Source organism: Thermobia domestica, chromosome 7 (genome assembly GCF_964235325.1).
Source record: "Thermobia domestica chromosome 7, izTheDome1.hap1.1, whole genome shotgun sequence".
Taxonomy (NCBI): Eukaryota; Metazoa; Arthropoda; class Insecta; order Zygentoma; family Lepismatidae; genus Thermobia; species Thermobia domestica.
The window spans coordinates 110896631-110923802 of NC_137460.1; the positions used below are offsets into that span (position 1 = coordinate 110896631).

General features: G+C 36.1%; 1 protein-coding gene across 4 annotated transcripts in view; it reads right to left on the minus strand.

Annotated features, from left to right (window-relative positions):
- The window catches only part of LOC145690338 (uncharacterized), a 175906-nt gene that overhangs the window by 101709 nt on the left and 47025 nt on the right, over positions 1-27172 (minus strand). For all 4 annotated transcript variants that reach the window (XM_081765134.1, XM_081765133.1, XM_081765132.1 and 1 more), the window contains 3 exons: positions 22628-22741; positions 18400-18516; positions 14022-14099 (listed from right to left, as the gene is read on the minus strand). In XM_081765134.1, the coding sequence (XP_081621260.1) occupies positions 14022-14099; positions 18400-18516; positions 22628-22741 (309 nt within the window). The remainder of the gene's footprint in view (positions 1-14021; positions 14100-18399; positions 18517-22627; positions 22742-27172) is intronic.

Here is a 27172-nt window from a genome sequence, read left to right on the forward strand (position 1 = left end):
TATTTGATACTTCACATGACTCCCTTAAGTTTTGTTTGAGATCAATTTTCGATACAGTTAATAGATTTTGAAGTGGGACTACTATATAAGTTGCATTTTTTAGGTGCTTTCATTATTTTAATTACCATTATATATGCACACAGATGTTTATCAAAATAATGAAAACATAAAAAAAATTCAACTTACCAGATTAAGAATATAGCCTGGGATCACTGTTAGCTTGAAGAACAACATTGACTCCTTGTGAAATAGAGGCATGTAAGTCAAATTGCTTCCAGCGGAATATCCCACTATTCTTCATAGAGTGCAGTACTTAGTTCGGTCAGTAAGAACGGGGAAGGATATCTGCTTCGGGTTCTGAGTCCTAGAACCAACCACAGGTGGTTATTGTTCAATAGTGTTAAGGTCTCGGGACCGGAAGGAGTAAAGACGTTGTAGTTCATTCCCCATGAAACAACCAAGTTGTAACAGTTCCAGAAGTGCCAATTGACGCCTTGTCAGCTTAGAAAATTGTGTCACTGATCGAAACATCTGACCCACACGATGCACGCAGCCATCTAAAATGTCCATACAATCAGTGGCAGTAATGTATCCTCTAGACATATTCAAAAGACCAATGGAATTACCACCAAAACTGCGGCCCCCAGCATCACAGATCCATTGTCATATTTCACGGTAGGGAGGAGACAGTTTCAAATGTAAGCTTCTTTCAAGTGTGTAGACACCCACATACATACATACGGAGGAAAGAAGACTCAAAGGATCACATTACAATTTCTAATTATCGGCGATCCATTTTGCATATTCTCGGCACTCTCTCTGTATTAAAGCATTGTTAGCAGAGATCAGAAGTTTGGGTATTGTGACCTAACCAGGGATGTTCAGATTATGCAATTCGTATAGAAATGCGATTGTCGCAATAGGCTATTCCAGCCCAAGTGATGGCTGAGTTCCGCATTCACTTTTCCCGCTTTCACTCTACAGTCCTTGGTGACAATCCTCCTGAATGCTCTGAGATCCCTGTCACTGAGGATTCTCTTCCGTCCACCATTATGCTTCGTTGATCTTGAGTTGCGATGTCTTCTGTATGCGAGCATCACTTAGACACTGTTCCTTGCAACACACATAACACAAGGACACCTTAGATACGCTTGCCCCCCAAAAATATACACCTAGAATTTGGCCTCTTTGAAACAAAGATTCCCCTTCCATTCTACACCACAAAGGTATACCCATTTCAATACACGCTTCCGCTCTACCCTGCCTTACGTACTACGGGCTCTTACTTACTGGACCATTAACAAACAGGCGCTGCACACGATCCTTAAAGTTACCATCTCACACATCAAACGTGCTGAAAACTACAGGTGCTTCCATTAATTTGATAACAACCCGTACTCTAAACATTGATACAATAACCAGCCAACAAGAAAATACATCGCTCTGACAAAAGCAAGAAATATCGACATAACTATTTACCTTCGAAGAAGTAAATAATAACGCTGTCAAAATAGTAAAAAATACACTTCAACTCACGTGACTGTCTCCAAGAGCAATTAAAAGCCCCCTTTCCCTTCCTGTTACCCTGCCTATCGTTTCCTGATAAACTTACATAAATGTACGACACATAAGTTTATTGTTTTGTATCAGCGATACTTTCACTACTTCATTAAGTTACCACAATATATTATCAAGATATGATCTATGCCATAAATTTACAAACTCAACTGATGCATAATTTCTTACTTTTACACCCACTACTTTAAACGGGCCCCGAAAACAATGGATTCAACAGCAATCTCGTTCATTACGTACATTTTATTTTTCACCCGTTCTCACCAACCATGCCGATGTCTGCTGATGTCGGACTTACGCGACATCGAAAGTGTCACTATTCATCTCAGTGGCTCCCAGAATTATGAATTCCGCATTAATATAGGTCGTTTTCGATTACTTTTACATATCACCCCCTTGTCATCCCTCTATGGGTATCTTATCCCTTTAGTACTTTCTTTCAGACTGTAAATCATGTGTGTATGTCAATTTGTTTTTAAAAATGAGTTTACATACCGAGTTTCGTCTTCCTAACATAAGGAGCTCATCCTAAAGTAAGATGTTCTATTTTTGGCATAGATTTTAAACCATCTCTTCCTCTTGAACCAACTTCTTCCTCCTTAGGATATGCATCAAAAAATTCTACATAGCTTATGGTCTCCTCCAGAGTTCGGTCTCTTCGATACAGTTACTTAGAACTATGCCAAGCCAACATTTTTATACACAAGATAAAAACTTAAATTCACTAAACATTCGAATTCTTTAAGGACAGTAAAGCTGCAAAATCCTGTAATTCAAAAAAGTACTCAATTCTTACTTATTAAACTATGAAACTTTTGAAAAAAGTGTGTTTAAATTACTGTGTTGCAATAATGTCTTCAACTCTCGAAACAACCCAATCCTGCAACGAATGGAATGTTACAAATCCCTCTGTTCAACTGTGAACATAATTCAACTTAATTACAATATGAAACTTCAAACTATCCATTATTGTTAGGACACACAACAGCACCTCTACTGGAGTAACACGGGAACTGTAACTAACTCATGTACGTTCACTACCGGCACTAACGACATCATGTGAGGCAGTTGTAAAGCTTTTACTTTCACCAGAGTTGACAGTGACATTGTCAGTACTTAGCCCACTACTACATAAATGTGTTTGGTAACTGTAAAAATTTGGCTGCCAAGTTGCAACGTCGATTGTCATCTACAACCACAGACAATACTAGCAACAAGAAGGTTAAGTACAGAAAGAAATCTAAAACATTAACATAGGACATGCAACATCTTATGGAAAGTATGTGACTGAATAACAAAAAAGGATGATGGAACTCAAATAACAGACTATTATCAAGTTGCCAAAAAAAGGTATTATGCCTTCGGAAGTCAAAACTGAAAATACATTTATTGTGGTTTGAAAATAACATTATGAAATCACATATATGAAATTTTGCTCAATGACCTTCTCTCATTTTTTCGGCAACACAATAATCCTATCGCTATAGAATATCTGAGGTTTCTGAAGAAAAAAAAAAAAAAGTGACGCGTGGTTTTCACAGGATAACAAAGTTAACATCATTCACGGAGTTTTGCAGAGATCGAAACAAATAATAGTCTGATGGTGCTATGACCTCGTTCTGCCAGCCAGTAGCAGCTCGTGGTGCACAACGTCCTTCCAATTCCACCAAACGCACCGCGTAACCTTTCAGGACGTTAGTGAGGGCTTTGCCACAGACTGTGGAACTACTACTCACTTGGACCACGCTCTTTCCGTAGACTGTTATCGTATGTTATCTACTTTTCATCACTCGATCAACGGATTCAGATACGGCTTGAGTTCGTTCCGTTTCAACAGAGATTTTTGGCTTAACACTTGTTGGTAATGGATGTTTAGATCATTGGCAATGTCATGGTTGCTTACATGCCGATCCTGCTCGCCAGAATATTACTACTTCTGCCAGAATATTACTACTTTTGCTGTGACCATTCGCCCACTGCGAGGATCATCTTAGACATCGTTATTTCCACGACGAAAGCGACTGAACCATCTTTGTCTGTTGCTTTTGATAACGTATGTTGCTCATAAACACAACAAAGGGCCTATCTGGTTGCAATGATGTGAACAGACTTTGGGAGAGATTGCTGAAATTCAGCTGAAATGTAAAAGAGACTATGTAGATTCTATATTCCAAACGCAAATTGTCTTAAAATGAATAGAACATATTCAAAAAGCAAGAAACATTAATGTCAACAGAAAATCAATGAAAAGGAATTCATCCACTTATCTCAAAAACCAAAAGAGGGAGATGGCTGAAATTCAGCTCAAATGTAGAGGATACTATGTAGATCCTATATTCCGAAAGCAAATTATCCTAAAATGGGTAGTAAAAGATCACGAAACATGAATATTGAAGTCAATGGAAAATTAATGAAAAAAACGAAGTCGTCCACATATCTCAAACACTATAATAAGGTGATGACTAATTGAAAGGTTATTGCAAAGACATAATGAAGAGCTTAAAAAGGATGCATAACACTTAAGGTAAATATGGACAGAACATTGTCAAAAGTCAAGTTGTTTGAGCAAAATCAATAATAATGATAAAGTATATGCATCATATGCGAATTACCCAAGGCACCCCATGCGGAGGTTACGTGCTTGAAATATCTCCCATCTGGATTTGGAATGTCCAGACTCGATATACCACGCAACGTGACTTTTGACCTGATCACGTGACACAGTCTGGTCCTTATGATAAACCAGATAGGCCCTTTCTTCATGAATCTGCGCAGCTTTTGCGCCTTTATCGAAATAAAATTGTAAATGTAGTGCAGTTGTGCGGAAAATTCACTCATCTTCAGAACGCTGTTCCAACACTTTTTGCACATCTACTAGCTTCAACTGTCAGCTGTCAAATGGTGTTAGGCCTGACCTACTGGGACACTCATATCCTCAGACTTACGCGATCTCGTCCGCAAAAGATTCAATACCTTTTACACGATCTGATATATTAATTAAACGAGTAAACGGAAAACCACTAACAGTTCAAAAAGAATGAAAATGGATTAGGATAGTCATTTTGTAGTAATCTCACATCTCACTATTATTTTCACTTGAAAATGCTCATGTTTCGATATTTCTGCACTTAAGAAAGATTTTTTTGGTAATGCATAGTTTGTTGAGTATGATTTTTCCGACTTTCTCAGAGACATATTTGATGGAATCTTATTGGTTAACCACTCTACCGTTCAACTGTTTATCATTTTTCCACTTCGATTATATTCACAATTTAAAACGCTTAATTTAGCAAAGTAATATTTAAAATTTTGTAAATTTAAAATGTAATATAATGCCATGCTAAATACTTGATTCTTAACGTGTCCTAGGAATGTCAGTTACATGAAACGTAAAGAACGTAGGACGATAAAACCATTTTTCTATTCCCTATTTGATGTTCCCTGATACATTCCAGTTTATACCAGTGTGGCTTCACTATATAGTAGTGATTTAAAAAAAAAAATTGCCAACCTATTTTTTTTCGTCTGTAGTTTTGGTAAGAAATATGCTTCTAATAGATTTTATTGCGAATATTTATTAATGTTTAACGATTTAATACCACATTGAGCTATACAGTGAAATTAATGGCTTGAGATATCTGTACAATTAAAGTGTTAGTATCAAATTATTAGACTTCCAAACTATGCTATGCATAAGTGTAGGAAGTCTTACAGAACGGCATTGTCCGTCCGTCCGTCTGTTGACAGGTATCAGAGCAAAAACGGTCAGATATCGAAATGCGCTTTTTGCAAGCAACTCAGTGTCCCAAGGATAGGTCCCATCTCCTTCGTGAACTCTTTATTCAAACCAGAAGTGGTTTTAATTACGCATTTCCGGTTTCAACTTTTATCGCCATAGAACGAAAACGGTAACAGCGAGAAAATGCTTTATTGCAAACGATTCAACGACTCAAAGCAACATATTATTACCACTCAGAACACACTACCAAAACCGAAAGTAGTTCAAATTTAATATTACTTGCAGTTTCAATATTGATTTCCACAAAGCAAAAACAGTAAGCGATGTCGAGATGTGGTTTTCTGTAATCCATTCAGCATCCTAAGAACAGATTCCATCTTCTCCGTTAACTCTTTATTCAAACCGGAAGTGGTTCAAATCAGCCATTTCCGGTTTCGATGTTTATCGCCATAGAACGAAAATAACAGCGAGACACTGTTTTATTGTAAACGATTCAGCGTCTCAAGGCAATGTACAATTACTATGCCGAACACACTACCAAAACTGGAAGTGGTTGAAATTTAGTACTTCCAGTTTCAATACTGATTTTTATATAACAAAAACGTTAAGAGATACGAGATGCGTTTTTTTTATTTTTATTTTTATTTTTTATATTTCAATTGATTCAGCGGCCAAAGAATAGGTTCCCCCTTCTCTACTTTTACTCTAAATTATTCCACCGCTACAATGCAACGATCCTAACGTTATTTCTGCTTCATTCTTCAAAGCATCCTCGAAAATTACTAGTTTCAGAGGAGTTATTTGAATGGAGGAGTTAGAAGCAGCTTGCTAGTTAATAACTTACTTTCGCACAAGGGGTTCCGGTTCAGTCGCAGCTTATATAGATCATCGCATCGTAAGATTTATTGAGTGGTATTTTCTTAGCCACTACCATTATTCCAACTTTCTTTTTTTCTGTCCATCATCACTTACTTGAATTTATTATCCATTTTCTCTCGCATGCAGAGCACAATAGTGAGTAAAACTTGAACTAAAACTCCTATTTAATTCCATACAACCGAAGAGACAGCAAGAAGTTACAATAAACGAGATACGAGTTTTGTATAATTAGGGCTTAACTATAATGACATTCATATACTTCCAGAAAGTGCAGCTAAAGCCACATTTTCTGACGTATGTGGCTTGATATTATGGTGCAGAATCCTTGTTCCTCTTAACTTCTAGTTTTATCCGTATGAAATGTATCCCTAGCTTTCTCAATGCCTCGATGTAACACCATGAATTAACGATGACTTTGTATTATACCTAATGCAATTTCCGTAAATCACAAAATTAATTTGCCCACAGCTTTGTTTCTCAATTCTCAATTGTCTATTTTTACACCACAAAAATCAAAGAGTAACTCAAACTTGATGCGAACAAACACTGAAAGCTGTCATTAAGACGGCTTCATCATTCATCATAAAATTACAATAATTATAAAGTCATTCACCAAGAATGTAACTGCGATTTCATGGCAATTCGCAGCTATATTTTATGCAAAGATGATCTAGACTCTTTTTAAAAACTGCACTGTTAATGTTGAACTTTATTTCAATTAGTGTTTAATTTGTATCTTTAATTCAAACGTACATCTTCTCTAACTAGAAACGTTTACAGCGAAACAAAGATCAAAGTCGAAATCACAAAACTTCCGCGAATATAATTGAAATGAAATCAAATACAGAAATTTCAACGTAGTAAGTGAACTTACACCAATTGTATTAACAAGTACCAGAAATGAATGTATGGATAACCTGTTTATTAAGCTTTCTTCTCTACTACTTTCATGTTAAAGATATCTTCATATAAAGAATATTTAGAAATATTTGGTCTAGGAATTAATTCGTGCGGGTGGACAAGAGATGGCGCAACGAACGGAGCGTCCCACAGTTCCGTGTATCCACACATGTGTTGCAAATCCCTGTCATCGCGTATCGTTCGTAGTATAGGGCAGTGGATTAAAGCGTCAACAACACCAGTTTGTAGTTAAGTGAACATGGCGCAATTTGTGCCTGATAAAGTGTTTTTGCGGGGTGTCCTGCTGCATTACTTTAACATGCAGAAAAGTGCGACTGAAAGTCATCGTATTTTGGTGGAAGTGTATGGTGACCATGCTCTAGCTGAGCGAACGTGTCAGAAGTGGTTTGCACGGTTTAGAAGTGGTGATTTCGGCTTGGCAGACCAAGAGCGAGCTGGACAGCCAAACAAATTTCAAGACGAATAATTGACAGCATTGCTCGAGCAGGATTCGTGTCAAACGCAGGAACAACTTGCAGCAGCATTAGGCGTTGATCAAACAACAGTCTCCAAACGCTTGAAAGCCATGGGAATGATTCAAAAGATGTCACATTGGGTTCCACATGAATTGAAAGACAGAGACGTTGAAAGACGAAAAACTATTTGCGAATTGCTGCTTCAACGACAGAGCAGAAAGGGGTTTCTGCATCGAATTATTACGGGTGATGAGAAGTGGATCCATTACGAGAACCCTAAACGAAAAAAGGCCTGGGTGAAACCAGGTGAACCAGGTCCATCACAACCAAAACGAGATATTCACTGTGCAAAGGTTATGCTGTGCATATGGTGGGATATGAAAGGTGTGGTGTACTACGAGCTGCTGCAACCGGGTGAAACTATGAATGGAGAACGTTATCGACGACAATTAATGCGTTTGAAGCAAGCTCTGGCCAGAACACGACCAGAATGGGAGAACAGACATGATAAACTTATTGTTCAACATGATAACGCTCGCCCACATGTCGCAAAACCGGTCAAAACCTATTTAGAAAATGTCGGATGGGAAGTTTTACCCCACCCGCCGTATTCACCAGACGTTGCTCCTTCGGACTACTACTTGTTCGATTGCATGAACAACGATTTGATTGGACAGCGGTTTACTTCTCCAGAAGATATCGAAACATGGGTCTCTGACTGGATCGCTTCCAAGGATGAGGACTTCTTTCGCCACGGAATCCGTACATTGCCTGACAGATGGGCGAAAGTGGTGGCTAGCGATGGACAATATTTTTCTTAAGGTATGTATGTATTTTGTGTTTTTACTACAGCTTCAATGTGTGCGTACCAACCGCACGAATTAATTCCTAGACCAAATAGTTTCCTAGCAAAAGCAGTAAACGAAATGAAGAAACATCGAATTACAAAACTATCCGGAAGAAAGGGGAAATTCTAGAACTACACGCCGTAACACTTCGCATGAAAAACATTAAATCGTGTAACTAAGAAAATAGCTGAACTATAAAAGAGAAAATGACAAGGCAAACTACTCCGAAACTACTAGAAGTCCTACAAATTACAGATATGACACACACAACAACAGAACCAAGATACCAATTACATAAGCAAGCAGCTTAAAAACTTTCAATAAAATAATAAATAAAAACAAACAACTCAATCAGCATCTAAACATTTTTCAATGTATACTTGGTAAAAATAATAAAAACTGTACAAATGGGTAAATAAATAAAATTATGAGGTTCCTCTTTAATATTACGCTACGTCAACCTCCTACAAGCAGAAAAATTCAAAGTAGAATATCACACTTGAAATACAGAAAGCAACGTAGTAAAATATATATTAAAAGTATCAATTTAGTACTTATCGCTTGTAAATGATATGAAAAAATTCCATGAAACTGAAACTGAATTGACATATTCTTAAACTGCATTCCGTATGTAGCTTACAAAAGAATGTCACGAAAGCTCTGTTACCATTAACAATAAACGTCAGTTGTTAACAGAAAGAAACACTCACAACTCTTAAGAATATAAAAGAATTTTAAAAGCAATAAATTTGCGACTTACTTGATGACAATTGCAACTACGTATTTCGTAGCATACTAATGTATATATAACAAGACTATACCAATATACGGCACAGAACTTCATGTTTTTTCACGTTATAGATTTTATTTGTTTTTTATTCCTTATTTTTTTCTTATTCGTATTTCTTACGTACAAAAGTTATAATTTTTGACAGGTCACGTTTAGTGGCGTAAAAAGGCAGTGTGGATGAGAAACTCAAGGGATAAGGTAACGTGTGGGTGAAATGAAGATCGATAAGGAACACACATAATACTGTTTACTCTTTCAGTAAAGTTAGCACTGGGTTGCAGTCTCCTGCTACTTTTGCCACGTGTATGCTGATGATTTTACATGTCATCGCTGGTTTCGAGAATTCATGAACGGAGACAGCTCAAAATCATTCACGGTATGGAGTCCAGTAGTGTTTACCCAGTTCAGAGAATAGAATCATGACGAAGTTATAACAAACAGGTCAAAGACAACCGTAGCGGGATTAGCGGATACCTTCCAGGTACACAGGACAATGACAAAAGACAGCTCAAAGAGGTTGGTTTCACCATAATGTTCTATCGTTTCTGAGCCTCCGTAATCGATGTCCCAACCAGAAAGAACCTCATCCCTAAAAAGTGTTGTTAAGTGTCTGATAGGATCGCAAAAAGAATAATTCACTCGAAAGTCCTGGATCTTTCTCAAACAATTAATGGATGCCATCTTCTACTGTGGACAATTCGACAAACTGCGAGCAGACCTTGTCAATCGCCAATAAGCCATTATCCATCATTATAACGTCATGTCACTTGCTGCTAATATCAAACGTCAAAAAATAATGGATTATGGTTGAACGGTTTTGTCCCACACACTCTATTATCCTGACTAGGCCTGGATATACTGTCCCCTGTTGCGCGCGTCCCAGAACTTCGCTCGGAAAATCTTTTGATATCATCACCATACGTATTTTGCCATTATTAGTAGGTTACTTACTGCAAGTGAGAAGCTTCCAGGCATCACGGTCTTCAGCTAATCTCTCAGTCTTCATGTACGATTTTTCTGTTTCAATACCGTCCAATCAACAGTAGCCTCTTTCGTTCCCTTCTCTTTGAAGATTAAAGGCTGTGAAAACTGCCGTACAACGTTTGTTTAACGAGAGAAATTGACATCTTTACAACAATGATCTGTATTTCCCACTTAGTGGGTCCTTAAGTAAGTAATCAAACTGGTTTTGGTAGTCCCTAGTACCTTCATCAGCAGAATTAAGTCTGTCGCTCACTGGTATATTATTCACTTCTCAAAATAGCACCTTGCACATCTGCGTGTGAATAGCTGAAGAAGGATGAGGTCACAAATCTTGATAACTCAGTACTTGGTTGATAATCTGATTCCTAAACTCTGGACGTTCGTTGACGTGGAATAAAGTATTCTCCATGGTCAATAAGGCTTCCTGATTGATTTAAAGTTATTTTATAACGTCTTTGCAGAAAACATAAATGATAAACCTAATCATCAAAACTGATGAACTTTTGTTTAGTATATCTTTATTGACATTTATTACAACAGCCATAACCACAGCTCGAAAAGTTCAGGGTGCCAGGTCGGCATGACAACTGGATGGATATAGGAGTCTGGCGCCTTATTTTTTATGTTAGTACATGATTCACACTGAAATTCTGATACTGATTTCTCTAACTTTCCCTGAATTTACATCACTAAGTAAATTTTCTCTGATCCGCAACACTGTGAGCACTATCATTTATAGTCATGTTTGGCCTATGATTCTGCAATCAACAAACCTAACTTATTTTCTTATTCTGTTACATGTAGATTCTTTTTATTTAACTTGTTCTTTCAAAGCTAGAAGTTCTAACACCTTTCACTGCTCTTCTAACTTCTTGTTTCTAAGGATAATTTCGATTTACACTCTTTTCTCCTCTTCTTTTTGAATCTGCATTGATTCTTTGAATCTGCATTAGATGTTCTTCATATTTTCTGTGAGCAGCTGTAACGCTTGTTGAAACCGCATGTGTAACAGAAACTTGCAAAATACTTTCCTAAAATTAGATTACATTGTCCCGACTCTTCTGTAAACTATAGCAGTTTCCTTGACTGTCGGCATATTCTGAAGCATTTCCTCTTTCTTTGCCCTATTTTACTTTCCCTGACCTTTTTTGACTTCCAAGATCAGCGTGAAGCCTATAGTATTCCCAATTTTTGCCTGCCAGTGGTTCTGATTTTTATGAGGTTGTGTGGGCTACAAACAAATTATAACAAATTCGTAATAAAATTCAAAGTTTCCAACTTATCTTGAGCCTTGAATATACTTAATTCAAGTAACTATATTTAATTAATTTATACCAGTGACTATAATTTAAGGCCAAAATATGCAGGCTTATGTATCAATTATGTATCAGAATCGGCGTCTACGTAAGAAGAAACTTTTCGAACACTGGCTATATCCATTAAACATGTATACTACTTTTAGATGGATACTTTGCCATGAAGACATGTGTATCAGTTTGTCTATGAAGTATTGGGAAACTAAATTGAGAATACATTTATTGTGATTTGAAAACAACATTATAAAACCAGATGTGCACTATTTTGTTCGAAGACATTGTCATTTTTCTGATAGCACCATAATCTTTCGCTATAGAACTTCTGCGGTTTCTGGTAAAAAATAAAGATAAATAAATAAATAAAAATAAAAATTTAAAAAAAAAACGACAAGTAGCTTTTATAGGCCTCTTTTGAAATTAACTTAATACAAACAGTTCTACAGAGACAAACAAATAATGTAAAAACGGATTTTCGTAAATTGTCATACATTTTTAATTGAATAGTGATTCCATTGAGAGTCTGATGATGCCAGTCCGGGCTATATGGTGGACGTATCGAAACCTCTTAGCCAATTTCTCTCAATTTCTGATGGGTCATTCATGATGTATGCTGTCTGGCGCTGTTAGTGTGGTATACAACGCCCTTTCTGCTGATTATTCCAGCCAATTCCTTTGCACAGCTATGTACACTTTCGCTTACAGACATTCTCCAAATGGTCACTATTTGATGATGGATGTCTAGATCATTGGCAATGCCATGAGTCTTTGCATGTCGGCCTTACTCGACTTTTGCCAAAATATCATCCACTTTAGCTGTGACTGATAGCCCACTGCAAGTATCATTTTAGACGTCAGAAATTTCTAGAATGAAAACGACTGAAGCATTTTTTGGCTGTTGCCTTTGATAATGTATCTTGCCCACAAAGAACACAAATTTCTTCATGGATCTAAATGCATTTGCACCTTTATCAAAATAAAATTGAAAACGTAGAGTTTTGCAGAAAATTCATTCATATTCAAGCCGCAATATCTTACATCTGATTATACAAATTCCAAAACTTTTTCTGTGCATCTACCAGATTAAACAGTCAGCTGTCAAATGACGTTACGCCTGGCCCGTTGCGATTCATATACCGTGAGATTTGGGACAGTACCGCGATCTTGTGTACGAAAGGTGTACTTCTTAGACTACCTGATATGAACTAAACAATCGAGTTGAGTATGGAAAACCAATCATTTACCAGGAATCAGATGGTAACACTATTAAGAACACACAAATAAATACAGTTATACTACGAGTACAATTTTTCGCTGACTGTTCTATCTAACAAGGAAGGAAATAAGCAACAAGAACGAAATGCTCTTCTTTCTTTCTTTCTTTTTTTTTTTTTTCTATCTAGTACTTCTCCATCTGATGAAGCATCAGCAAAAGAGCTTATTCATTATATACCTTTAAGATTTCTTAAAAAAAAAAAAAAAAAAAAAAAAAAAAAAGTTATTTCAGGGTTCCTACTGATCTGGCGAAATATATATCCCTGACTTCTCCCTGACTTTTGGCAGGAAATTCCCTGACTTTCATGACAGCTATCGGATGACGTTAACATATAAATAAGGAATAAATAACGATGAATATTTATATATGAGAAAATTATTTCTATAGAGAAAAATAGTAATCAATTGCTCATACGTACATTCCACTTACCTCCCATAAAAATCTGAGCAACGTCCCATACTGTGATCATTTATGGTTGCCTCAAGATGAAATTGGTATACAATTAATGTCAGAAAAAATATATTTTATAAAATTTTACCCGACTTCCCCTAATTTCCAGTCTTTTTCCCTGAGTTTCCCTAACCTGCGCCATTTTTCCTTACCAGTAGGAACCCTGTATTTAAAAGAAAGAATCGCAAACAATAGCGAATACCACCAAGAAAAATTCGTCAAAAAATTTAACCTGTTCCTAACACGAAGGTATGCACCGTACAGTATTTCTTGTATCGATATAGGTTACAATTAAGCACAAAATCGACTGAAAATTACGATCTTTAACCTCGAAACTTGAATTAAATTTCTGCTTATTAAAATTGTAATCTAAAAATTTCTTTTACCTAGTTACTTCCCATGAAGTTAGCTGAGATTATTGAACATATGGATTAAATAAGTTGTATCTGACGAAAATATGCAACTGCGTATAAAATCTCTCTCTTACGTAGATATGAGGAAGAAACACAGAATGAATTTTTGACAATTCAACAGCTAATTAATCTTTGATCTCATTCTCACGTATTTAAGCAGCTTCAATTAAGACACACAATCATACACACAGTTATGACTTACACATGGCTTATTTTATAACAATACACGCAGTTTTTCAATATTTTAACACTTTCTTAATTTAACTGCCGTACTCTCTTGTACATGGAAGCTATATTTGAATATAACATTCATGTAAAAAGATGTTTTCAAAATCATTTACTATTTATTTTTTTAAAGAACTGGAGAGTCCAACTTACCAATGCGGCCTCAAGTTGAGCCTGTAAAGTATCCATTGTCTCTTGTGAATCTGTAGAGGTACTTTGAACACGAGAGAGCTGTAAGTAAGGAAAATGAAACACTATGAAAGGAATATATATGTTAACCTTTTTTTTTTTCTTTTTTTTTAACACTATTAAACTTTGAAGTTCACCAGATTTTAGTTCTGTACACAGGTAGTTTAACGTCCAGCGATTTAACTCTATATGCTAAATCAGGGGTTCTTAACCTTTTCACTGGCATACCACTAAAGCATATTAGTTATTAATACCACCATAAGTCGTATGTACCACCAGCAGCGGCTCACGTACTACCAGTGGTACGTTATCATAGGTTGAGAAACACTGTCATAAAGCAAAAGCAAATCTATTCTTCATAAATGTTATTCGTTATATACTAATATTCCACGTACCAATGGCTTCAGTGCCCTTTCCAAGAATTCCTAAATACACATTCCAAACCCCAAAACTCCAGCACGAGATTTCAAATCCAACTAGGTCAGTTTGTATTAAACATAAAAAATTTCATATTAAAAAATAACCATTATCTTCAAATCGAGGGCACTACCATGAACTCTCTCATAACACACAAATGAGGGGCCTAAAAGAATAAATGATGGGTAAGGGGAAAAAATAGGGAATGTCCATGTGTGTGCTTTATCGGGTGCTTTGTCTTATCTGTTGGTATCTCTTGGTACTATTTGACAGTATATGCCATGCATGCGTAGATGTCGAAATGTCCATGTAAAAAGGGGCAAAAGATTTGACTACTCTATTCTTTTTTACGCGGTTTAAAATATAAAAACGCAGTTTTCTCGAAAATGCAGTTTCGGGACATTCATCCATTTTTTCCCATTATTCTTCAAATAATCTGCCTATCACTGCTCTATCCTTCACTCTGACTTCATAGATTATAGATATCATCTAGTTCAATCATTTCCAACGCGAGAGTGTATGTCGTAGGCGCATGGTTTTACAATCTGAGAAAAGCATAAAGAAATATTGAGGGAAAGAAGGCGTGGGGATGAAGTAGGAGAGCAAGTGTTGGCAGTGAATACGCAGTTATACATTCACGAATAGTATGCCTGCAAAATCAACTACTCTATCGACGTTCTTGTTTGCCTATCACTCCTGTCTCTTACCAATGTCAGGTTACTTGCGAGCTTCTTCCCCTCAAACGGAGAAGCCAAGAAGCAAACTCTGGCATAACCAAGCTTTCAACTGGGAACGACTGTTCTAGACGAATGAACGAGTACCTAAGTCAGCAGAAGAGCAAGGTTTCCAGAGACATAAAAAAAAAGACAGAGAAAAAAAAAAAACAATCCTAAGTCTGGATCATACGAAAAAATAAAATGGGAAACATTTTAATTACAAATCACCGTGGTATGCTGGATTTACGTTAGTTAATTTATATATATATATATATATATATATATATATTATTGTTTACTCCCTAATAAATAAAAGACCAAATTCACCTGCTTTCTGCAGCCACACTTACACCTTTTTAGATGCAGAAATCAAGGCCTGAGGTAAGACGTCTCGGGACCGACCCACACAACAAATCTACCAAAAGTAAGCATACCAGAACTCTCTCCCTCATCACATCAAACATTTTGCAGTCTATGTTCCCGCTATCAGTATAAGTCGTACCTGCTCAGCAGAGATATCACCTCCCCTTCACTTTAACTGAATATGATTCATTTATGCAAAGTAAAATTTAAAATAAAAAATTAAATATATCGCCACTGTAAAACATTCTCTATTTCGAACTATCTTATGGCCTCCATTCCCTACAAAAACATGACATGTGCTTCAGCTATACTCACCACCTCGCCTAAACCGAAAGGATTTTCCGACTCAAAATACGATGTTAGGGAAAACACATGTATTGCAGAAATATAAATATATACTATCTGTTGTTTCAGAATTGATAGAACAGATAGTATATACAGTAATTACTGCAGTAATTACAGTACAGGAATTTATTAGTATTTACAGTAATTCGTTGTTGATATTTATAGTTACTACTAAAGTTATATTCACACTGTGTAGTAAAATCACATCGACGACAAAAGAAGAGCCTGATTTATCTGGTTGAGGTATCAGCCTCCTACAAAACTTTATCCCAAGTAAATTTATGACCTTGCCCATATTTGGTGAATTCAATGAATAAAAGCCATTCACATCGAAGAAAAATGCCAGTAACATTTTTTTTCCGTAGCGTGACAGTCCTTGTTTTCTTTGGGATATTACTCTGGACGCTACTGTTCAGGCTTTAATCTCGTGTTTCCAGTTCGTAAAACTGGCACTGCTTTACTGATGACCACAATGTAACACAGAAACGATAGCCAAACGATAGGAGTAAATGTAACTCTCAATCTCTGACGTTTTATTTACTCAGTCAGAACCTCTGAGCCCATTATGCACAGAGCAAGATTAACATACTTGTAAATAATCAAGCCAGTATCATTAATACTATAGCGTCCATCTTGTTGGATCAATATCTAATACTATGGAATCATGTCTGGTATTATAGCGTTACGACGCCACACGGCACTTAACGCTATGGCCTGACCACAGTTTAGGCTATCACAAATATCTTCATGCGACGTTATTCCCGTCTTGGAGTTGAGTTGATTTTGAGTTTAACGTCCCATTCAGCAGCGAGGCTATATGAGACGGGACATACTGATTAACGTGGAATCCGAACTACATGAGCATCTGCCGGGAATCGAAGAATCGAACCCGGATCTCTCACGACGCCAAAAGCGCGTACGCTAACCGCTTAGCCACGAAGGAGCTCTTCCTATCTTGGAGTATCCATTGCGAAATGGACCACTATTACATATTAACAACATAGCAGTTGCGCTTTGTCGCGTGACCATGCTGTTGTTTTAGTGAAGTGGAATATGTATTACTATTACCATCCAGTTTTAACTATTGCTGAAATTACCACATGAATCACACGAGTAACCATGTAACGGGGTGAAACCAACTGTCCGACAGAGAAAGGCCAGCTCACTTTCAAAAATAATGTCATATCACCCTGTATTCCCACATAACACTCATCTGGACTCTTCACAGCTGTTTCTCTGTTCTATAATTATTAGAAATATGCCAGTGGGCCTTGAAAGGCTGTAATGTTAGTACGTACATACATACGTTACCCCGCACGATAACTCTTGAACAAAAGCGAATTTTTGAATTCTGTTTCTTGCAATGCATAGAGCAATTATTTCAACTGAATACGTTAATGTAGTCAATCCGTTGACACTTTCGTGGGTAACGGCAACTCTAATGGTGACTACTCATATCCCATTTTCTACTATTAAAACAAAGGTGTGTAACTGTCAAATGCTAGAAGTTACATATCGCGCCGTTAAATGACAGCAAACATCACCCAGTAATTGATAGCTATCAGACAAAATTGAAACTTCCAGGCGTTATTCTTTTTACTGCCTTTAGCAGTTTTTTTCCTACTTCTTTTCCTCTCTAGCTCATGAAGTGCTTAGTGAACGAGTTTTCAGTATATATTTTAGATTAGGATTATGTTCTGTGCTAATGCTATCGTCTTACTAAAATTAATTTTTGTTTTACTCATGTTCGCGTGGTATGACAACGCAATGATGGAACAGCTATATTATTCCCCATCCCCTCTCTCTCTCTAAGCATACATAAACACACCAAAAAACTCTCTTCCAAAGTGACACAATAGCACAATGTAAATTGATAATAGTAATTTTTTTTATTTTTTCTTGTATTTTTCTCGGACTCTATGAAACACCGGAAAAGAAGAAAAGGAGATTCAAATTACTTTTACCACTACACAACTTCAGATCTAAAAAGTTTTGTGACCTCAAATGTTTAGAAATGAAATGTGTTCCAATGCTTCTTAATACACGAATATACGAAAGTTCAGGGAGATCTGAAAATATTTCAATCTGAAAGGTGGCATTATCCGATTCCGATTCCAAGATCCTGCCACGTCTGAGTACGTATGAAGACTTTCCCATGACTTTTGTTATTCTATCATTCATCATCTTAGATCCTGCCCCTTATTTCAACATTCCTTTTGTCAATGTATCAAATCTAAGATCCATTTCCCTGTTAAGTCATTTTCAAGACTCCCTCCTACATCTAAAGCTTCGTATGGGTTGGCAATTAGATTAATCAACCCCCATGCTAGTTTGCTAAGTCAGACTCAGAAGAACTTTCACACCCTATGAGAGTTCCCCATCTGCCATCACGACGAGATAAGGTTGCATTCTGACAGGTGCACAAATCAACAATATCATATACAATAGTTCCTTACCAAAGATTTTTCTTCATATGGTGATATTTATAAGTTAATGCCTACCTCATCTTTGGCTGCTTGTAGCTCATCTTTTAGAAGCAAACACTCTTTGGAGGAAACAAACAGATCACTTTCTAGCTTATTCACCTTCGCCAAAAGTGTGTTATCTCTTCTCTTTTTCTGTAAAACAAAACAACACTCACTGTAAATGTGTTCAATTCTAACATTTTACATTGGACCATAATAAATACAACCACAATTTGCAGTCTAAAGGCGATTTTCCAACCTAACGTATACCACTAGAAAACTATTTTTAACATTAACCGCTGAATATAGGTGTTAGACTTTCATCGTCACTTTTGTGTTGCATGCAAAGATGTCTATAATTTATTATTATTAAGCATTAGAATAATATGTCAAGAACTAAAGTGGTCATGATATGTTATATTCCAAACATTTTCAACACAATATACTTTAACAGAGACTAATTAATATGTATAATGCTAAAGATTGCAAAATTGGGATTTAATTTGGATTTACCACTACGCGGAGTTTTCTTCATATTGGAAAATTTAGATAAAAGAACGCGATAAAGAAAGAGGTACAATAATTGCTACTGTAGTTGCACTGCACTGTGTCCACTGTATTCGCTCGACTTGACATCCTGTAAGTATTCTCGGTTTTAAAGATTTATGCAAGAGGATCAAGCTTGGTGGTAATTAAGAGGCGTTATAAACCTTCAGTATAAAAACGAGGATGTGTTTACTGAAGTTTGACAAGATGCTTTCACAACCTGGTTTTCGAGAATAGATAATCAATTACTTCGGGGTAGAGGACTACTACTTCGTGAGATTTGAACAATTGTATTATATCATTCTATGCACTTTCAGCGCGACTCTCGACCATCAAGCCCTTTTCGCAGTCGTTTCTAAGGGACGTGCCATCGGAGGTCAGGGCCCCGAGTTCGATTTCCAGTGAGAGAGCACTGAGATTCAAAGTAATACAGTGGTTCAGGTTTCACCTTAAGATACAAATCTATGTCTCGTATAGCCTCGGTGCTAAAAAGAGACGTTGAGCTTCAACAAATCAAATAAAAAATCAGGAGCATTAAGATTTACCTTTCAGCTCCTGAAGATAATGAAACATGCTCGTATGAGAGAAGCCTATATTAAGAACAATTTATCACTTGCTAGTAACGTTGTCTCACACAAGTACGTGACATTCTCTATGGTACTTCACTGAGCTCACTAACCATCTGAAACTGCACACGCCCCTTATACACACTATCAGGCCTGATAACACGGTCACATGGTGACAATACTAATATACTCTGATGGCCGTTCTAGCCGTCATATACCATTATAACTAATTACTTACATATCCACTGATGGAGTGCATGTGTACGAAATTACGTCAACATTGATTCATTCTTTCCAGGTACTTAATATTTTTTTTTTTTTTTTTATCAGGCAGTGTATATACTGTATGTAGGTATCTTGTTTAGATTTATTTTATATAGTTTAATCTTAAATATGAATGTGGAAGTGGCATTGTTGTTCTTGTTGCATTGTTAATCAAAATGTTACTATAGAAAAGTATTTCAATAACTTGTGTAGTGTGTGATAACTGCAGGCGCAAATGAGTTTATCAACTACTGTAAGTATATATAATGTATGTTTTTCATATCAAGAGAAGCATTTTACATTACTAATATTATTATTAAACTATAATATTTTTGGCTATGCAATAACGTACTACGCTACAACTGTTAATCGAAATCACAAATTACAATGTAAAAGCTCCGAGATTTCTTAACTTAGATCAAGGATCTATTTTCTTGAGAAGAATCAGATGTTTTAATTAAATAATTCCTTTCGAAAATAATCCAAATTATTTCAGACTGTGAAGGCAAAGTTATAATACCCATTATGACACATTCCATAAAAAGTTAAAGAAATAATAATAAAAATGTTACTGTGGTTAATGCAAGTGGTTTACTAACAAATCAACAGTATTTTTTCTCTTACTGCTAAAATTATCGTTTTGTAAGGATCAACAGGTAGTTTTCAATGACTGTTAACAAAACCTGAATTTATTTCATATATGCGATCTTTTTTGCGATAAAAAATGTAGAGAATTACAGCAGTATTATTTGAAATTGAGTTGAGCAACCAAAATTCTTTATGGCTCATTGCCCGTGAAGCAAATTCGCCACATCTTGTGCGGTGACTAAGATTACCAAATAAATTTTCCTTCATTAAGGATCAACCACGTCATTAAAAAATTGTTCCTAAGTTACACTTAACACTGAAACGTACGTATTATAATCAATAAGAAAATACTACTTGTGGAACATATTACAAGTAGCGTTTTCGTGAGTAAGACACTTCTCATGAGATACCAAGGTACTGTTCATCAAGTCTAAAACCAATTTCGAAACCATTATGCATAGTTTTTATTTATTTAATTATTTTTATATTATCACCAAAATTAGTGTTTAATGCAGGTATCGAAAATATTTAGCGAGCGTCCAAATTCGTAGTCTGTCACATACACTGTCAGCAGCGCACAGATAGAAAAATCATGGAACAGATCAAATACACTACTTAGTATCTAACCAAGATGTCTATTTTCCAATTGGGGCTCATTTGGGCTCAGTCCACTCGCACTCGCTCGTAGTTGCACCACTAGTCATAGTGGGTCGAACTGCTTGGACTCGGAATCTAGCTCACTATCAACTCTCACTTTCTCGCCCTTAATTATTGATTTCGAATCCATTTGAGCACAAGAACCAGGTTCCCGAGTTTGGGCATTTGTGATGTCTGGCTAGTAACGCAAATGGTGCTTCTCAATTTGGACACACCATAGGAGACAAGGATTGGGTTGCGGTAAGGTTCCACACTTTCTAGACTTCGGCACATACAGAAGACAGTCAAAACACATTCAGCCCGCTTTATCCTTCTTCTTCCCTCAAAGTACTCATTTTACAGAACCAAGTGAAGCCTTGACTCATTTTACAACAAGGGTAGAAAAAGAAACAAATATTCGCCCCCATTGGGATTCGAACCCCTCCATTCAGTTGGTAAGTAAATACATTACCGTCTATGCTACCATGGCTCTAGTACCTATGTATTTTCTTTCCATTAATGTACAACAACCAGTAAACCGTAACAGTATTTTTTCTTACGTTATTTATATATACGGTGACAATTCTTTATTTTTTTATTTTATTTTATTTATTTATTTATTTTTTAGTTTTAGTTCCCGCGATTATGCACTGCGATTAAGGGAGACGATGATAATGAGATGAGTGATACTTATGGAATTACGAAAGTGGAAAGAAACCGGAGAACCCTGAGACACCCACACGCACATGGGGTTTGTTCTCCACGACGCCCATATGGCGAAAACGGGAATCGGATTGTTTCGGGAGAGAACTCGCTCTTTAAGGGACACTCTTATAGGACACAGGCAGATTTCTTTTACTCTCAACACTCTTAACAAGTTCTTCACACCGGATAGGAAAAATGAAAAGAAATGAAATCTTTAAGTTTCACGTCCCACGGTTATGCCGGTCAGGCTAAAGGAGATGGTGATTATGAGAAATGGATGAATTGGTGAAATGAAGAAAGTGGGAGGAAACGGGAGAACCCCAAGAAAACCCACGAGCACGATGTTTGTCCACCACAAAGTCCACACGGCACACCGGATAGGAATTACTCTTGCTTATATGTATTTAACACAGAAAATACTTTCTGCAATTTGATAATAAAACTTCGATTGATGCACCAGTTAGAAGCAAATACCTATCAAAAATTATGTCCGCAGGATTGTATTACAGACTTTTCCCCAAGAAATTCATGAACAGTAGTGCTTCATTAATCAGTATTTATTAATAATGTTGCACGCGCCCTTATTGTGTTACTTTTACTTTTGATATGGTACGTAAGTGATTTAAGAGACGTATACAAAGGTATAACTGTCATATAAGCTATTTACGATACATGCCCATATAAACACATTCACTGGTGATACGTTTATTTTATTAGGGGGAGTGTTTTCTCCCTCATTTTCCCAGTGATTCGAACACTGAGTACAGCATTTCGATATTAGCCTATATTTACTATTAACACTGCATACAAATATCACATGAGCTGTGAGTAATCTACATTTGTGTAACCCCTCTATAACGGATACTTCTCATTTACAGATAAATAATCATGTTTCATTGGTGTCCGTTATTGAGAGGTTTCACTGTATATATGACTAAAAAAATCTTAAGATTACTTACATCAAGGTAGTAATGCCCTAAGGAAAATATTAATACTGTTATAGCAGTTATTATCAAATATGTTATAGTGCCTGAAGTTGTTATTGAATCCACATCGTCTCCAAGTTTCAATTCCTGCAATGAAAATAAATACCACACGTTATCAATAATTATTTCTCATATAATCGAACACAGACACAATTGTTGAAGAAACAATTAATAAGAAAAGATTTAATGCGATGCTGCCTTCGTGTTTTCAAGAAACTTTATTCCGCTTTACTTTGATATTTTCAGCATTCCATTCCTTCAATTTACAGTCCCATACAAAATAATGAATGAATATAAAATACATAATACATATTAGATGTTTACCAATCTATTACAACAAATTCTACTGGAACAAAATGCTTAATTTCAGCTAGAAGGGTACACAGTGGCAGTGGACAGAGATTAAGAAACTGTTTTATTATACAAATACAGAGAGAGATACGTTAAGTACGTACATAAATACAGACAGGGATACGTGGAACAAGTAATTAACTACCTACTAAGAAATCATTATTATATGTCTAATTTAATACGGAATAATCCAGGGTTTGCACAAGTGGGCCCAGCCCGAAAAAACCCACCGGGTTGTTTCGGGTTGGACCCACCTGAAAAAGCTCACCTTAAAACCCAACTGGATTTGTGAGCTTTTTGTTAGTATTTTATTGGTACAACTAAGGTGATCACTTGAAAGTGATTTTTAGCAGATTTTGGACTTTCCTTGGGCGAATTAGATGCTTTTACGTTAAGATATACAACAACATTCAACATAATATCTTTACAAAGTTTTGAATTCACTGAATGGATTAAAAAAAAAAAAAAAAAAACTTAATTTGAGATAATTATAGAGCAAATAAATGCATGGGTTATGCTTACAGCCTATTTGAAATAAAATATGCAACTTTATATTTAAAAAATACTTTCCGTGAACACTGTACTCGACGACACCGAAGGACGTTATCCCTTATACGTTTGAAGGCTTTAAGGACATGGGTGCCGGTACTACCAGTAAATATGTAGTGCATTAGTAAAACTATTAGTATTATTTTTTATTACCTTTGATGGTAACACAAGTATTTTTCAGTAAAATTTGGCTTTTCAGCAACAACAGTTTAGTCCAGTTATTTGTTGCTACTTTTCAAATAAGCATTCTGTAGAATCAACAGCAGCAATAGCGGCAAAATTCTTGTCAAATTTAAGAAGCTTAATGCTCGGAGTTCCGAAAACCACTGTTGAGAAATGGTTATTGATTCAAAGACAACGAGGTGTTTGAACACGGCGATGTTTGAGATAGTTTTAAAAGCCCAAAGGCACAAAAATCCGACGCGCTGTATCCGGCAACAGACTACCATCATGTTTCTTCACAGAAATAATAAAACGAATAGCATGGGTGAGGTAAAAGCAGCTCCATTTAGAGGTAAAAGCAGAGGGAGAGAAGTGCAAGCGGTGTGGCTTGATGTCTTAATTACGTGAATGCGCACAATTGATCTTCGTTGCCCCTACTTTTGTAGAAAATCCATGTCGGGAAATGGAAATCTGAATGATTGAGTTTCAGGAAAACAATGGTCATGGCGATGTAAGTAATAGAAAACATGGTGTTCGTGCATTTTCTCGAGATTCTTTCATTTCTCCTACATTCTTTCATTTCTCCTGCGACAAATTATCTATATATATAAAATTGAAAAGTGTTAAATTATTAACTAAAGTTAATTAAAGTGTACAAATATTAAAATTGAAATATTTGTAACTTAACAACTCTTGAACCACCAGACGGATCTCGATAAAAAAAATTTCAGCATAGATGAGGTTCGGGCCTGGGATGGATTTTACCATTTCACTTTGAAGGTGCAACTTTGAGGAAGGAAGTGCGGATACATATTGAAAATTACCATAGTTTTCAGAGCCGCTGAGATGAAGAGTGACATTTCCGACGGAGTTTAAATCCAAATTCAACCCCGAAACTTTAGGGAGGGGGAAGGGGGTGATATATAGAAAAATTATCGTAAAAGACTGATATTAGTGTCGAATCAATAGTTTTAGGGGACGCTGAGATGAACAGCGACACTTCTAATGCCGTTTAAATCAAAATTCAGCGCCGTGACCTGGGGGAGGGCTAGAGGGAAGATATATATATATATATATATATACAAATGATCGAAAATGACCGATATTAGTGTCCAATCCATAGTTTTTGGGTTTGCTGTGATGAACATTAACACATCCGATGCCGTTTAAATCCAAATTCAGCCCCGCAACTTGGGTAGGAAGAGATATATAAAAATGACTGAAAATGGCCGATACTAGTGTCAAATCCACAGTTTTCGGGGTCGCTGAGATGAGCAGTGACAATTTCCGATGCCGTTTAAAGCCAAATTCAGCCCCTCAACTTGAGAGTGGGGAGATCTATAAATATGATCGAAAATGACCTATATTAGTATCGAATCCACGGTTTTTGGGGTCCTGAGATGAACATTAACACTTCCGATGCTGTTTAAATCCAAATTCAGCGTCGCAACTTGGGGGAGGGAGAAGGGGTGGATATATAAAAATGATCAAAAATGGCCGATATTAGTGTCGAACTCATAGTTTTTGGGGTGGCTGAGATGAACAGTGACATTTCCGATGTCGTTTAAATCCAAATTCAGCCCCCATTAGTACTCCCAATACTAGTATCGAATTCATAGTTTTTGGGGTCCATAAGTTCATTGGTGACAGTTTTGGTGCCCTTTATACCCAAATGAAACGTGTTCTCCCCGTGCGAAGAACGGGTATGCTGCTAATCTTTAATAATAACGAACGAAAGTTTCGCATGTTAAATTCTTTAATATATTTGTCGCTGCTGAAATTTACACACGTGTGCGGTGTGTATGTGTGTGTGTATGTAAATAAGATTTTCTCTCTTTTTGAGTTCTTCGAAAAATATACAAATAACAAAGAGGGATTTTTCATCAAAAATCAGAAAACTAAAAAGTAAAATTAAAAGCTGTTGTTTTAAGTATTTTTCCTGCTAGCGAAATACATTGTATATATGCTGCAGACACGTTACAGCAAATAAGATTAACATCAGGCGAAGAAATAGTTTTTAAATTATATTTTCCGGTTTTGCCAATACAGTAGGAAGTCGAAAATCCGAACTAATTGGGTCCACAGGTAGTTCGGATTTTCGAAAATGACCAAGAAAATGTCATTTAAGTTTAAATATACTGTACTGTATGCTCTTTTATCGATACAGTGGTTATACAGTACATACAGTAATTACAATACCGTACATAAGGCTACTTACATTTAATGTTTCTGAAGAATCTGCTCGTACACCAAATTACATTGTTCTTATAACTCACACTTAAAACTTAACTTGTATAGGCCTAAGGGAAAATAAAAATATGTATGGCAAACAATTACATATGAATGAACTTTTATAAAAACACTGACTTACACGATGCCGACGGACAACCCTATTGTTTGTTTATCGCTAGCGCTAAGACAAAATGTAAAAAGCTTAGGGACCGCGTTCGGATTATCAACGTCCTACTGTATTTCCGAACAAAATATTTTTTCTACTAAGTTCAAAATTTTCGGGAATTTTACACAGCACAAGCAAGATATGTATCTCCATAAATATTTATTTGAATTTAGCATACTGGTATTAACTAAAATGATTCTGGCCCTGTTATATTGACACTTGCCTGCCATAAAACGGTAACTTTGTAAGATTACTTAAGATAATTTAAATGCGTCTATATTAATAAATCTAACTAGGATTATATTTTATTATCTTTTGTAGCCATAACTCCTTTCTATCACGGTGCTAACTTTAAAGGAATGGTGCAAATACATTTGTTGCCACAAATTTCCCTATTCTAATACAAGAAACATAACTACTTAATGATCTTAACTGTAAATTAGTAAATACAAAATAGTTTTCATTTTAAAAGCATAATGTAGTAAAATATTCGAAAATTTCAATTTTTCACAATTTTTCAGTTTTTTTCCAAGCTCGAAAAAAAAAACTGTAAAAAAACTTTTTTTTACCCAAAATTTCCGTGTTTTTTTTTTTTTTTTTTTTTTTTTTTTTTTTTTACAACACTAGTCGTGACTGGAAAGATTGAGTGCACGCAGCATAATCAAGCATCTGAGTAGTTTCATATTCTGCTCTTCTACGACTACAGATACGTGAATGGAAGCATCATGACTTCCCTGTTAGACTTCCAAATTGTTTTGTATTAAGTGTCAGAAGACTTATAGAACGATTTTGTCCGTCCGTCTGTGGACAGGTGTCATAGTAAAAGCGGTAAGAGATATCGAGATGCGATTTTGTGCAATCGATTAAGCGTCCAAAAGATAGGTTTTATCTCCTCCCGTTACTCTCTATTCAAACCAGAAGCGGTTCAAATTAGTCATTTCAGATTTCAACATTTATCGCCATAGAACGAAAACGATAATAGATAGCGAGAAGCTATTTTTCGCAAACGATTCAGCGTCTCAAGATAACACATCACGCCTATCCACTCTACCAAAATC